At 47.8% G+C, this 12,140-nt stretch overlaps 1 protein-coding gene across 1 annotated transcript; it reads right to left on the bottom strand.

Moving 5' to 3' along the window:
- Positions 1-8,433: 8,433 nt before the first annotated feature.
- LOC128734574 (uncharacterized) lies at positions 8,434-11,805 on the bottom strand. Its single transcript, XM_053828841.1, has 4 exons — positions 10,946-11,805; positions 10,084-10,887; positions 9,517-10,024; positions 8,434-9,441 (listed from the first exon to the last, which is right to left on the bottom strand). Exons 1-4 carry the CDS (start codon positions 11,618-11,620, stop codon positions 9,041-9,043), a joined length of 2,388 nt encoding a protein of 795 aa, XP_053684816.1. The 5' UTR covers positions 11,621-11,805; the 3' UTR covers positions 8,434-9,040.
- Between the last annotated feature and the right edge of the window lie 335 nt (positions 11,806-12,140).

The following is a 12,140-nucleotide window of genomic DNA, read 5'->3' as shown; positions in this document are numbered from 1 at the left end:
GTTCGCAGCGCCGCAATCTCGGACCATGGGCGCGGCTACCATACCCATAACGCTGTGCTAGCTGCGTGTAAGTGTTCTACCGACACGTACACACGATGAATTCTGGTTGAACCTACCAGTAATATACGCTTGTCTCAAAGGCTAAGCCATGCATGTCTAAGTACAACCAGATTTAATGTAAAGCCGCATACGGCTCAGTATAACAGATTTAATTTACAAGATCATTTAACTAGTTACTTGGATAACTGTGGAAAACCTAGAGCTAATACATGCAGAATGTAGCAACCTCGCGGAACCTGTGCAATTATTATTCAAACCAATCGTCCCCCGTGATGTGTTGAGTTGAAATCTGGATAATTTTGTTGATCGTGGGTCTCTTTCAAAGACCAGCACCAGCTGCACCAGCTGCGGACAACGTAGGATCTTGTTAGAGCTCAAGACTATCCAGCTTTTTACGAGCCATAATGGCGGACGTGTTCGTAATATTTGGACAGCATTTTTGACATTTCTCTAATGCATCGCACGTTTGCTTTCCGCGCGTTCACGGTAAAACTAAAGGAATGTACGGAAAGAAAACGTGCGATGTACTAGGGAAATGTCAAAAATGCTGTTCAAATATTACGAACGCGTGCGCCATTATGGCTCGTAAAAAGCTGGATAAACTAAACAGCCGCGTTTTCGGGAGTGTTATCGGCACATTAGGATCGGTTCCAGGTAGATCCTAATTATGGCTTACTGGATAAACGGAATATGGTTGAATAAGACGCTATAGGGCTGACAGCTGTGTTATTCTACTACCTTAGGTAAGGAAGGGTGACACCTTCCCGAAACGGTGAGTAGACTAATAGGCGAATTCGAGCAAAACTAAGAGCAACCGTTCGCTACCTGGTTGTGATTATTGGAACTACAAAAAAAGTGCAATTCCCAAAATGCTTGCTGGCACCTATATGGATCTCGACTTTAAATGTAATATTTTATTGAATTACCAACAGTGGGAATGATGAAAATGGATAATAAAGGTAAGAAAAAGCATTACCTTTCATTTGATATATATTGTTCCTGCTTCGGGAGATTATTAGAGCTTCGTAATTGTATTTATGGTTACGAACTGATAGGTTATATCTTTGGTTCTTGGCGCAGATGATGCTAATCAAGAAAATTAATCCGTTAGCATTTGAAAACACATTGGAAAACGCTGAAGACTGAAAATAATTGGTGATTCTCTATCCAGGATATGTAAACTTTACAGCTGACTCTATGTACTTTTGTTTCATGCGGTACAAAATCAAACATTAACATTTTTCTGCCATAAAGTTAATTAATTCGAATATTTTCACTTACCTTAACGTAGATAAACAAATTTCTTCCAATATTTCGCTATCTAAAATTCTGACAATTGAAAGGGTTAATCAAAAACTGCATTTTATTTCAGTTTTTTCAAAAATGTATGGAGTTTGACAGCGATTTTACTTTTCATCACTTTTTTTTATACAGCGCCTCTAAGCGGACGATAGCTTGTCAAAAACGCCTATGGTACATCTGTGTTGCAGATGCAACAAGAAAACAATATTTCCGAAACTATAATCCGTTTATTTCGCGTAACGCGATTCAAATTTTCGTTTGTGCGTTCTTAGCGTTTACTATATTGATCGTCGTGGATCATCGTAGAGTAAGACTGTAGCAATATGTATAAAATAGGCTCAGTTAGTTTCAATCCTTTGTACCAATTTTCTATTCAATAACCTAACTATAAGTTTAAATTAAGCACTCCATAGCATGTAAGTTTAATTTAGTTTTAGGTTTAAGTACTTGGCTTTTAAGTGCGAATTTAGTAAATTTAGTTTAATTAATCATTCACAATTTCGCCACTTTTGCTGATGACACGTTTTTCCTCGAACCGTGATTTGTTTTTTTCGTTTTCTCGGTGACAAACTAACACTGACAAATCGACTATCTCTGCCAACACAATGAAGCGCCGCCTTTGTCAAAGTACTGTATGCATAGGTACAGCGTAGCACGGAGAGCGTGCGCAACAAAACCGTGGCAGGTCTCTAAGTACGTTCAAAACTCGTCACTCACGTCAAAGTGCGGTGATTGTAGGTTCAGATGATATACTCCTTACTAACGCTGATCGGTCACTGACATCCCTATCCCCATGAAGGATAGCGGAGAGTGACCCTAGCCATGGCCTCCGCGCTGGCATAGATACCCATGGGATCGTAAAGGCGACTACCGACTGCACTTATTACGAGCGGCTTAGAGTTTGGACCCAATTAAACTAAATCGACCGTTTTAAAATATTAAATGAGAGGTCGAAGTCGACGGAAAATGCTGCTGCTGGAAAAGACAACGTTTTTGCCAAAAGCAGCAAACTGGCGCGTTCGCCACAGGCTCAAAAAGGTACACCTCCAAATTCGCCGTTGCAGTCGGAACAGGAGAGCTACCCGAAATCGACGGGGCAATCCAAAATTGGAGGTTCCCGCCAAAAAGACCTCGCCAAAACCTAACACGCCTGTTAGATTGCCTGGTCTTGCTGCCGTAGACTCTGCCTAGAAGGTAAGAGAAAGTGGTAGAACGAGGCAGCAAAAGTTGCCTTCGGTCGATGAACCGATGGAGGTAGTAGCGGAAGCGAACTCTCTGGAGGCGGGCGCGATGCCACCTTCAGCCAGTAGCAAACTGTAGGAGGCCAAAACGTTGGCGGACGATTCATACTCGTTCATCAACACAAGGTCTAGTGTCCATTTGGACATTAAAAAGTGGGCGGTGAGTATTCGCACTGCCATCCTAGAGGCCGAAGAGGAAAGGCAACAGCTGCCACAACGGTGCGAGATCGTCGAAGTTCTTGTCGAGGCCGCTAAGGCTATGGCCACGCCGAGCCGGTCGCGCGCATAGCCGAAGGCGTAGGAAGCCCCGGTTGGTGCATCCGGGACCGAGTAGGACTGGTAGGTCTTCAGGCGAAAAGCGCCTCCCAAGAAGTCCAAGAAGGCCGAGGCTGCAAAGCCGAAGTCGAAAAGGACGATGCGCTGGTGGTCAAATTGACAGGTCAATTGTCATACGCGGACCTCCTTCGCAAGATGAAAGCGAATCCTACGCTCCAGGAGCTGGGGTCCAACGTGGTAAAGACCCGCCGTACCAAGGCTGGTAAGTTGCTCTTTGAGCTAAAAAAAGAACCCGTCGGGCCAGAGTTCGAAGAATAAAGAACTCATAGAGAAGTCACTGGATAAGGCGTGCCAAGTCAAGGCCCTGTCGCCACGCACTCTCGTCGAGTGTAAAAACTAAACTGTGCAGGCGTTGTTGCGACCGATTGTTGCCGGACCTATATGTCCGGCTTTCCGGAGCGCTGTAAGAAGATAGTGTGGAGGTTATGGAAATCAACCTCAACCGCTGCGACACGCAGCACCAGTTGCTCTGGCAATCGGCAGCCGAGTCGAAATGCGACGTTGCTATTAACGAAGATCCATGCCGCATGCCCAAAGGCAACGGTAATTGGGTAACGGATAAAGGTCGTATGGCAGCTATTGCTGTCATGGGCAGATACCCCATCCAGGAGGTGGTATCGACCGACCAAAAAGGGTACGTGATTGCGGTAGTCGATGGTGTCTACATCTGCAGCTGCTACGCTCCACCCAGGTGGTCACCGGAGCTGGTTGACCGGATGCTAGATATGGTAACCGACGAGCTCACGGGCCGTAAGTCGGTTGTCAGTGGGGGCGACTTCAATGCTTGGGACGTAAGCCTGGCAAACGTGGGCTCCGTCAGTACCTTCTGCAGAGGGGTACAACAATCGATCATCGATATCACCTTTTGCAGTAAAGCATTGCTAGCTAACATGGGCTGGAGGGAGTCTGATGAGTGATGAGTACACGCATACCGACCATCAAGCTATACGGTACAAGATTGATCGGCGAAGGCCTCCGCCGCGAGGGTTAAGACCGTCTGGTCGGAGATGGAAGGTAAAAGCCTTCGATAAAGACATGTTCGTGGGAGCACTTGTGAGCGCAGAGAGCAATCGCTCAAACCTGACTGCAACCGAGTTGACAAACGCCCTAACAAGAGCCCTCGGTGTATTGGTGGAACGAGAGCATCAGTCTCCTTCGATCCAGGTGCCATAGAACGAGAAGACTTTTGCAGAGGGCCCGTACGGAGGCGGACGGCAGCGCGCGCGGAGTCTAACTCAGAGCGGCCAGGTTGGCGCTCAATAAAGAGGTGCGGCGTAGCAAGAATGCCTGTTTCCAGGAGCACTGGGGTTGCGTTTAACAGGTAGTGATAAAAAAGTTGGCGGGTGCATCTTCGCCTCAGGAAACTTGTTCACACAGATTAAAGGTCATCGTGGAAGGATTATTCCCACAACACGATCCAGTGGTATGGCCTCCGACCCCGTACGGCCAAACGAATGACATCCTCACTCCGGTCACGAACGAGGAGCTCACTTCGGTTGACAAGGATTTGAAGACAAAAAAGGCTCCCGGTCCGGACGAGATGCCAAATGAGGCATTGAAAACGGCGATCCAAGCATATCCTGATATGTTTAGAGAGACGTTGCAAAATTGCCCATATACAGGGGAATTTGCAGATAAGTGGAAAGTTGCTGCCAAAATCGGGGAAACTACCAAAGGATCCATCATCGTACAGGCCTATATGCCTACTTGATACGCTCGAAAAATTATTGGAGCGCGTAATCTTAAACAGGCTAACACCCCTTATGGAAAGCGAAACCGGGTTGGCAGGAAGTCCACCGGGGATGCTATCAAGTCAGTCATCACACGGACCGAGAAGCCAATGAAGGCAAAAAAGGCGGGGCGACAGATATTGTGCCATAGTCACAATTGATGTCAAAAACGTGTAACCGATGGTTACAAGTTTTTGTATTGTCTCCGCCAATTTAGAATGCTATTTCAAACTGCTCGAAAACGCCCCTTCCTAAGTCCACCCCCGAGCAAACTGTCGACAGTTGGAGTGATAGCTCTCCAAGTCTGCGGACGGAGAGATGATTCTGAGAGGAAAGTTTGCTCCGATGTGGATAGCGAGTACCCATCGCTGGGCGAGCTGTCATCTGTGTGGGTTATAGCGTTCCACGTCTTATAGACGGATCGGTAACTCAGGCGGGACGGCTCGACCAAATGGAACACAATGACCGTATGGGTTATATCATTCCATGTCTGCGGACGGAACGGTAACTCACGGTGGTAAGCTTCCTTAATACACTCACGAAGACTCGCAACAGTATGGGTGATAACCATCCAAGCCTGCGGGCGGACGGATCACGCATACATAGCCGCGCACAGATACGTCGGAGATGTAACCAAGGTATTCAATACCACAGGATGACACTACCGAGGGAATTGTCCAAAAACGGCCTATTGTTTGGAATCGGAAAGCTTTTGAAAGCCCGATTCCAAACTGACAGAAGCTTTAAAAAGGCTCTATTCAAATAACTAGGCAGTATTCGATCTCGGAAGCTAACCGAAGTTAGAAGTGCGCGCGGTGTTCGAAACGAGAAGTTTTGTTTAAAATTTGTATTATCTCTATTTGTATAATGTTTTGTGTAAATTGTAAAAGAGGTAATTGTTGATAGGTAAAATGGCCTGTATTGTTTGTTAATATGTGATATAAAAGACTGATTGTAAAACTTATAGGCAAGGTGTGAAGAAGAAAATCAACTATACAAAGCAAATCAAATAAGTGAAAATAATAGTGCCAAAAATAGTAGAAACAAAAAGGTAATTTAAATTAGGAATTAAGTTCACAAAAAAACGTTGCTGGTGGTACGGAAGGCTAAATTTAAGGCTGAAGTGATATGATAGCTAATCCCCTCGAACAGGTCCTTGAGGGGCCTTTTATTCTCAATTCTGGTCTTCACAGATATCGGATCGTTTAAATTTCCTTCACTGCCTTCATCCGTGGCGGTGACGATCGACTTCGCCCACCATCAGCACATACAGGTTGCTTCCAAAAGCCAGCAATACCGGAGATCGATACTACGTTGCGGGGCGGTTGAAGCCAGTCCACGCCAGAATCATCCCACTAGCCAGGGCGAGGCTAACCATACTGGCACGCTCTATGCCGGGGATGGTGAAACGCCCAGTTCAACAACGGACCGAAGGAACGAGGAAAGCCTTGAAAGTATACACCAGCAACATGAAAAGCGCGCAAGTAATCTAGGCTAAGCATAATCATTGTAGGGCCAGGGAAAAATAAAATGGCAAGGTAGACATTAAACCTATTCTTTTCAACTTCACTGAACATTATCCTATAGTATAAATTCTATTGCTATTCGCGAATCGGACTCAAAAGGAGTCGGCAGCCCTCGTCTGTTAGTTTCCACTTCGAACGACTGACTGGTTGTTTGGTTGACCCTTTGCAGCATCCCGGTACATGGTAAGATTATCCCTTTGGTTACAGTTATTCGTGAAAATTGGTTTGCTTCGGCTATTGCTGTCCCCGAGTGAAGTTACGTGAGTGTATTAATTTAGCCCAGAGACCCACACACCCTATTCCCCATCTGCATTTCCCCTCCCCAACCGCTGAGCAGTTAGAGGCTAACAAACGCCTTTAATAGCGCCAACTGTGGAGCAATCGCCCTAGCGGTGCACAAGAAGATGGTACCGTCTATGCAGGATGTTTAAAAGTTACTTCGAATTTCGGACGCTAGTGTACGACACGGCTGATGGTCGGAACTCCGAAGCATAAAGTAACCACGGGTGTTCCTCAGGGCTCGATTCTCGGTCTTACGCTCTGAAACGCCATGTACGACGAGGTGCTATGGCTCAGGCTGCCCAATGGGGTCGTGATCACTGGCTTCGTCGATGGCATCGTTCTAACGGTCGCAGGCGAGTTCCTAGAAGAAGTGGAAATGCTGGCATCAGAAGCCATAGGCATAATCGAGAGATGGATGGTGAGTGTCAATCTAAGTTTGGCACACCATAAGACGGAAGCTGTAGTCAGTAACCGTATAAGGCGGCCCTAGAGGCAAAAGTTACGGTACGGAGACAAGTGATCGTCTCTAAACGGAACCGTGGAGGTGTTGTCTTTGGAGGATTTTCTCAAACCTGTATAAAACTATCAAAAAAAGCACACCTCCTGCAGCGCTACGACGTTGAACTTACGATACATCAATACGTCGAAGAGCACTCAAGAGCTCCCTTGGAAGTTGAGAGATCGGCAGTTCCACGTCCCGAGTTTCCAATCCATAGTCTTTTTTCGTCGTGTGCTTCTATTCCAATTGTTCCAGTCCGAATTTCCTTGTTCTTCGTTCAGTACTTAGGTTTTTTTTTCGTTGTGATATCTTGTAAAGCCTGCAGCACCAACCTCCTGTTTCGCTGGGAAACTTTGGCTTCCACTGGATATGACCTTGGCTTCTACCGACGTTGGGTAACCAACTTCACTAAGGTTGGTCGTATCCCGGCTAGTACTACGCGGAGCTCGTAGGGATAGAAGTTGCTAAGTAAGAGGCTGTGAACCACTGTAGGCTCTATTTTATGCCTTCAAGGCACCAACGGTACGCATTATTCAGTTGTGGTAAACACCGGACCGTCATGTTATAGTTCTCGAATAATAGGTTAGCATGGAATCCTGCTTGCTGCCACTGATGAAGAGAAACAGCAATTTTCTCTTGGGTCCGATTAAAATCTTGCAGAGCTCTTTAGGAGTGATGCAGAGAATTCCACATACCTATTACGATAGGTTCCATTTCTAACGGACTTTTATTAAGATGACCTGCTTACATTCAACTGGAAATGTCGCGGTATCTTAGAGATTTCCCAGAAGAAAGCGCCTTACGACGATTGAAGCGAGTTATGCGTTGTACTGTCGGCGTCACGTGTTACTGGTTTTGTTTGCCTGCGATAGTTGAATCTCGGAAAAATTGTTCAGTGTTCAACCCAATGTAACTATTGAGCTGGTCGATATGATTTCCCAGTGACTTGCTAGCTCTGTGCTTGAGCAGCATCTTTGCACTGGTTCATTGTCGTCAGCTAGAACATTAATCCAGACGTTCTTGCCTCGTACACCAAATTTTTTAAATTGTATTTTTGTAGATAAAACTTACTGAAAATGTGATATTAATTCCAATTCCATTCCAAGTTTTTCCAAGTAATAAACATTTCATAGCTGTAGCCTACTTTGATTTACTATACAGATTCGCTAGAAACAGGGCAAAATTTGATTTAATCACAGGATGGTATGCAATAGAAAACAAATACCGGTAATACCGAAGAGCAATATTCAATGAATTTTGATTCATAAAACAAAACAATTGAATAGTAGGCGTTAATGTACGGCTGACTTAAATTTTAGAACCAGTTTCTTCAGTAAGGTACGTATCAGTAAATGCAACCAGCGGAGAAGTACAGAATCAAAATCCGACATTTATTTATTAAGTTTAATTTCTAAGTCACCCACGCGAGAAGGCGTGGGAAACATCTTCATCACGGCAAAAGGCTAAACGGTCGTACCACTACGCTACAGACTGTATGTACAAACCGTTTCGGTTTTTGTTTTTCGTACAGAAGCAAAGGGAAAGGGGCTGTTTGCTAGAAACGAACAAAACTCTAAAAGTACTTTTTCTCTCTCTCGCTTTCTCCTCCTACTACACATCACACAGATACAGATACAGTACGATGATAGCATACAGATCGGATCGGCGCGCGGTTGCCCGCCCCCCCTCGCAGGGTTGTTTGGACCACTTTGGATGAGATGTGTATTTTATCCTCTTCTTATTCTGTTTTTTTTCGACTTTGTACAGTACACCGATAATAATCATAATACAAGTAATAGTAGTTGTACAATAATATTATGCTACCACTTATCAAATAGATATCGACAAAGTAGCGGAGAAACCTAAACGTACGTAGGGTCGCCCTTTCCGGATCGGGCGCGTTGAAAACGGCGCTACAAACTAAACATGTAGTTAAAAGTGTGTTTGATATTCCCGGGGAAAAAAGGAAAAGTAGGATGCACTCTTCCGCCTGTACAACATCGCGCATCATCATCGTTTGCATACTTACACTCATCAACCGAAGCACACGCCACCGCACACGGTTCAGACGTCGTAGCCGTGTAACCGATCGTCCGGTGATCCATCGATGGTGATCAGATTCGCTCCACCGAGATCCAACTGATCGCCCATACTGGCCAGATCGATTGTGGCTGCTGCAGACGACGAGGACGACGACGACGGGCCACCGCCACCACTACTGCTGTGTCCGCCTGCTGCCGACGCGGTCATCGTGGCCGTCGTCGAAACCACCGGGTTGAACAGCGAATGATCGAGCAGCGTGCTGGGTGCGCTCAGGCTAAGCGAGTTGAGGGACGATTGCGTGAGCAGCGCATCCGGTGGTTTATGCGTCAGCAAACTGCTCAGCCCACTGTCGGTTCGGATCATGTTGGACAGCGTCGGACTGCAGCTAACGTCTCCGAGGTGGGTCGTGTACACGCCGACAACTGCCGAACGAAAGAAAAAAAAAAACAAACAAACAGGATTAGTTAGGGATTAGTTAGTTTATCGGTTGGTTTTACCGTGGATTGTCCCGCCGTTGGCGAGACTGCTGGTCGGGACGGCGTACTGCGTGGCTGCTCCGCCTCCACCGACGGATACCGAACCGGTCGTCATAATCCCGCTTGCATCGAGGCTGGCAGCCGCCGGTGTCAGATAGCTAAAACCGTTGGAATCGAGCAGCCCTCCGCTGGGAACCAGCTCCATTCCGTCGCCGGAACTTCCGGTTAGGACGTTCGCTATCGACGTGGGAGTGATTTTCAGCGTAGAACTGGCAGCCGCTCCCGGCAGTCCATATTGGGCGAGACTTTTGCCGGCCGTCAGCCCAACGGACACCGGAGGTGGATTGATGGTGACGATGTTGCCGCTATTACTACTGCTACTGCTGCTCGCACTACTGCTGGTTCCGCCTCCGGCGGTTAACGAAGGTGCTAGCACGGTGGTGGTGGCTGTGCTGAGGGCATCCCCTCCGCCGGTTGCATTGTGTAGATTGATTTCGATGTTCTGCAGCTCTGGAATGTGGGGACGGACCTGCGGACGACACAGCAAATTAAAAACAAAACTCTTAATTCAACCAATGAACAACTCACCTTCATGCCGTCGGCTCGATGTGGATTCCGGCAGCCACGGCACTTGCAGTCCACGCAGGACTTGGACTCCACGTAGCACGGACACCGCTGACCGCAGCAGGTCAGCTTGCCGGGCGTTGCCGTGGCATTTCCACACCGACAACCACGTCGTTTCAGCAGCTGTTTGGCGTTTTGTTTTCCCGTTGCACCGCCGGAGGCGGCATTGTTCACTCCGGCTTGATTGCCGCTGCCACCGCTGCTGGCAGCAGCGGCATTTCCACTGCCACTCGTGGCAGCACCGGTGACCATCGTTCCAACAACCGGAATCGAGACGGCATTGCCCGCCACCGGCGGCATCTTGAAGCGCGCGATGGAGGCCGAATTTTCCGCCAGCGTTTTTTGCAGCTTAATCTGACCGTCCTTGTCCAGTGTGTGCAGCGTGGCCCGCCGCTGCACGTGCGGTGGATCCATTTTCCGCTTGATCGTTATTTTGTTCCCGTTGCCGGCGTACAGAACCGAGTACATGGTCGAACCGTTCGAGACCGTCTTGATCGGTGCCGATCGGAATCTAATCTCTTTTTGCTGCTGTTGTTGTTGTTGGTGCTGCTGCTGGTGCTGATGTTGTTGTTGTTGATGTTGCTGTTGGTGAATTGCGTTCGCACTGGCCTGCTGCGATTGCAACTGTTGTTTGTCCATGAGAGTGATTGGACACGCGTTGTTTACGTAGGACTGCTTCTCGAGGCCAGCACTGGACGGCAAAACCTTCTGAAGACCTCCCGTGCTCGAGGTCACAAGCATTTGCTGTTGATTAATCGTTGAGGCAACCTAAAAAATTCAACGATCAAAACAAAAAACAAGTTTCATACAAAAAAAGCAACCTTACCGGCACTGAGGGAGCGGTCACCGTAACCGGTGGAACCGGATAAATGCAGGGTAGAATCGAGTAGGCCGACCGAGTCAGCCCGGAACTACACTTATAGTTGTCCTGAAACTGAGCGCCCTCCTCGATCAGTTCGTACAAATTGCTCGGTACGGAGATTGCATTCTGCTGCGACTGCTGATGTTGCTGCGGTTGTCCGTTCGGTCCCAGAACGGCCACCGAAATCCCATTCATGGTACCGCTACCACCGCCACCGGCTTGCCGTCGAATCTCCACAAAGAACGGCTTAGTCTTAATGTACTCGCAAATGCTTTTGTAGCACTGCAGCAGCATCCGCAGCTGGTTGTTCTCCACATAGCGGTTGTAATCTTTGCAGGAAGCGCAGGATGGTTTCAGCTTTTTCCGTTCGCCGACGCAACCCCGGCAGACGTGGTGCTGGCAGTTCAGTTCGGCCGGAGTGTGCGGCTCGATGAGCAGCTGGCAGCAGACGGCACAGCTCAGGCTCTTCCTCAGGTACGGAAGCAGCCGGTTCAGGTCCGCAAATGCACTGTTGCTGCTGAAAGCGCTGCCAGAATCGGCACCGGCTCCGGCTTCGCCTCCTGCTCCTCCGCCGATGCCACCGCAGCCACTTTGGAACACAAGCCGCGAGGTTGTGATGTAAAGCGAAACCGGATTCATCGCGGTCGTTGTTGTTGCTGTTGCTGGTGCTGCCGTGCCGAATCAGTGCGGTGCTGGGCTGCTGGACCACGGAACGGCGACGAATGGTGTAACATCTACGGATCACGAAACCGCACACGCGAAACGATGCTGTAGGTTGCTAGTGCGACCGGGCGCGAACTGCCGGTGTTTACGGTTTAAAAAGGAAATAACTTTTATGGTTTTTCGTTTTGACCGCGGTTGACTACAAACAAAAAGAACGTAGTTTTGTTGCTGTTTGACAGCACGACGACTGCGGCGACTTTTTGACAGCTAGCGAAGCGAGGCGTTTGCGGTGTTTTCGTGCGAGAGAAATGCGCGAGGTGCGATGAAATACAAATTGGCGAGAAAGCGTTCGTGACGCTTTCGTGACGACTTTATTTACACTGAAACGAACATCGTGGTAATTCCACCCTATCGACAGGCAATAATGCTTTAGCAGCCAACATCTCAACTCTGAAACAAAAACCATGGTATCTCGCACAATTTTGCAGAAAACGCA

Source organism: Sabethes cyaneus, chromosome 1, assembly GCF_943734655.1.
Source record: "Sabethes cyaneus chromosome 1, idSabCyanKW18_F2, whole genome shotgun sequence".
NCBI lineage: Eukaryota > Metazoa > Arthropoda > Insecta > Diptera > Culicidae > Sabethes > Sabethes cyaneus.
The sequence above is the reverse complement of the archived record's forward strand: the minus strand, read 5'-3'. Positions and strand labels throughout refer to the sequence as shown.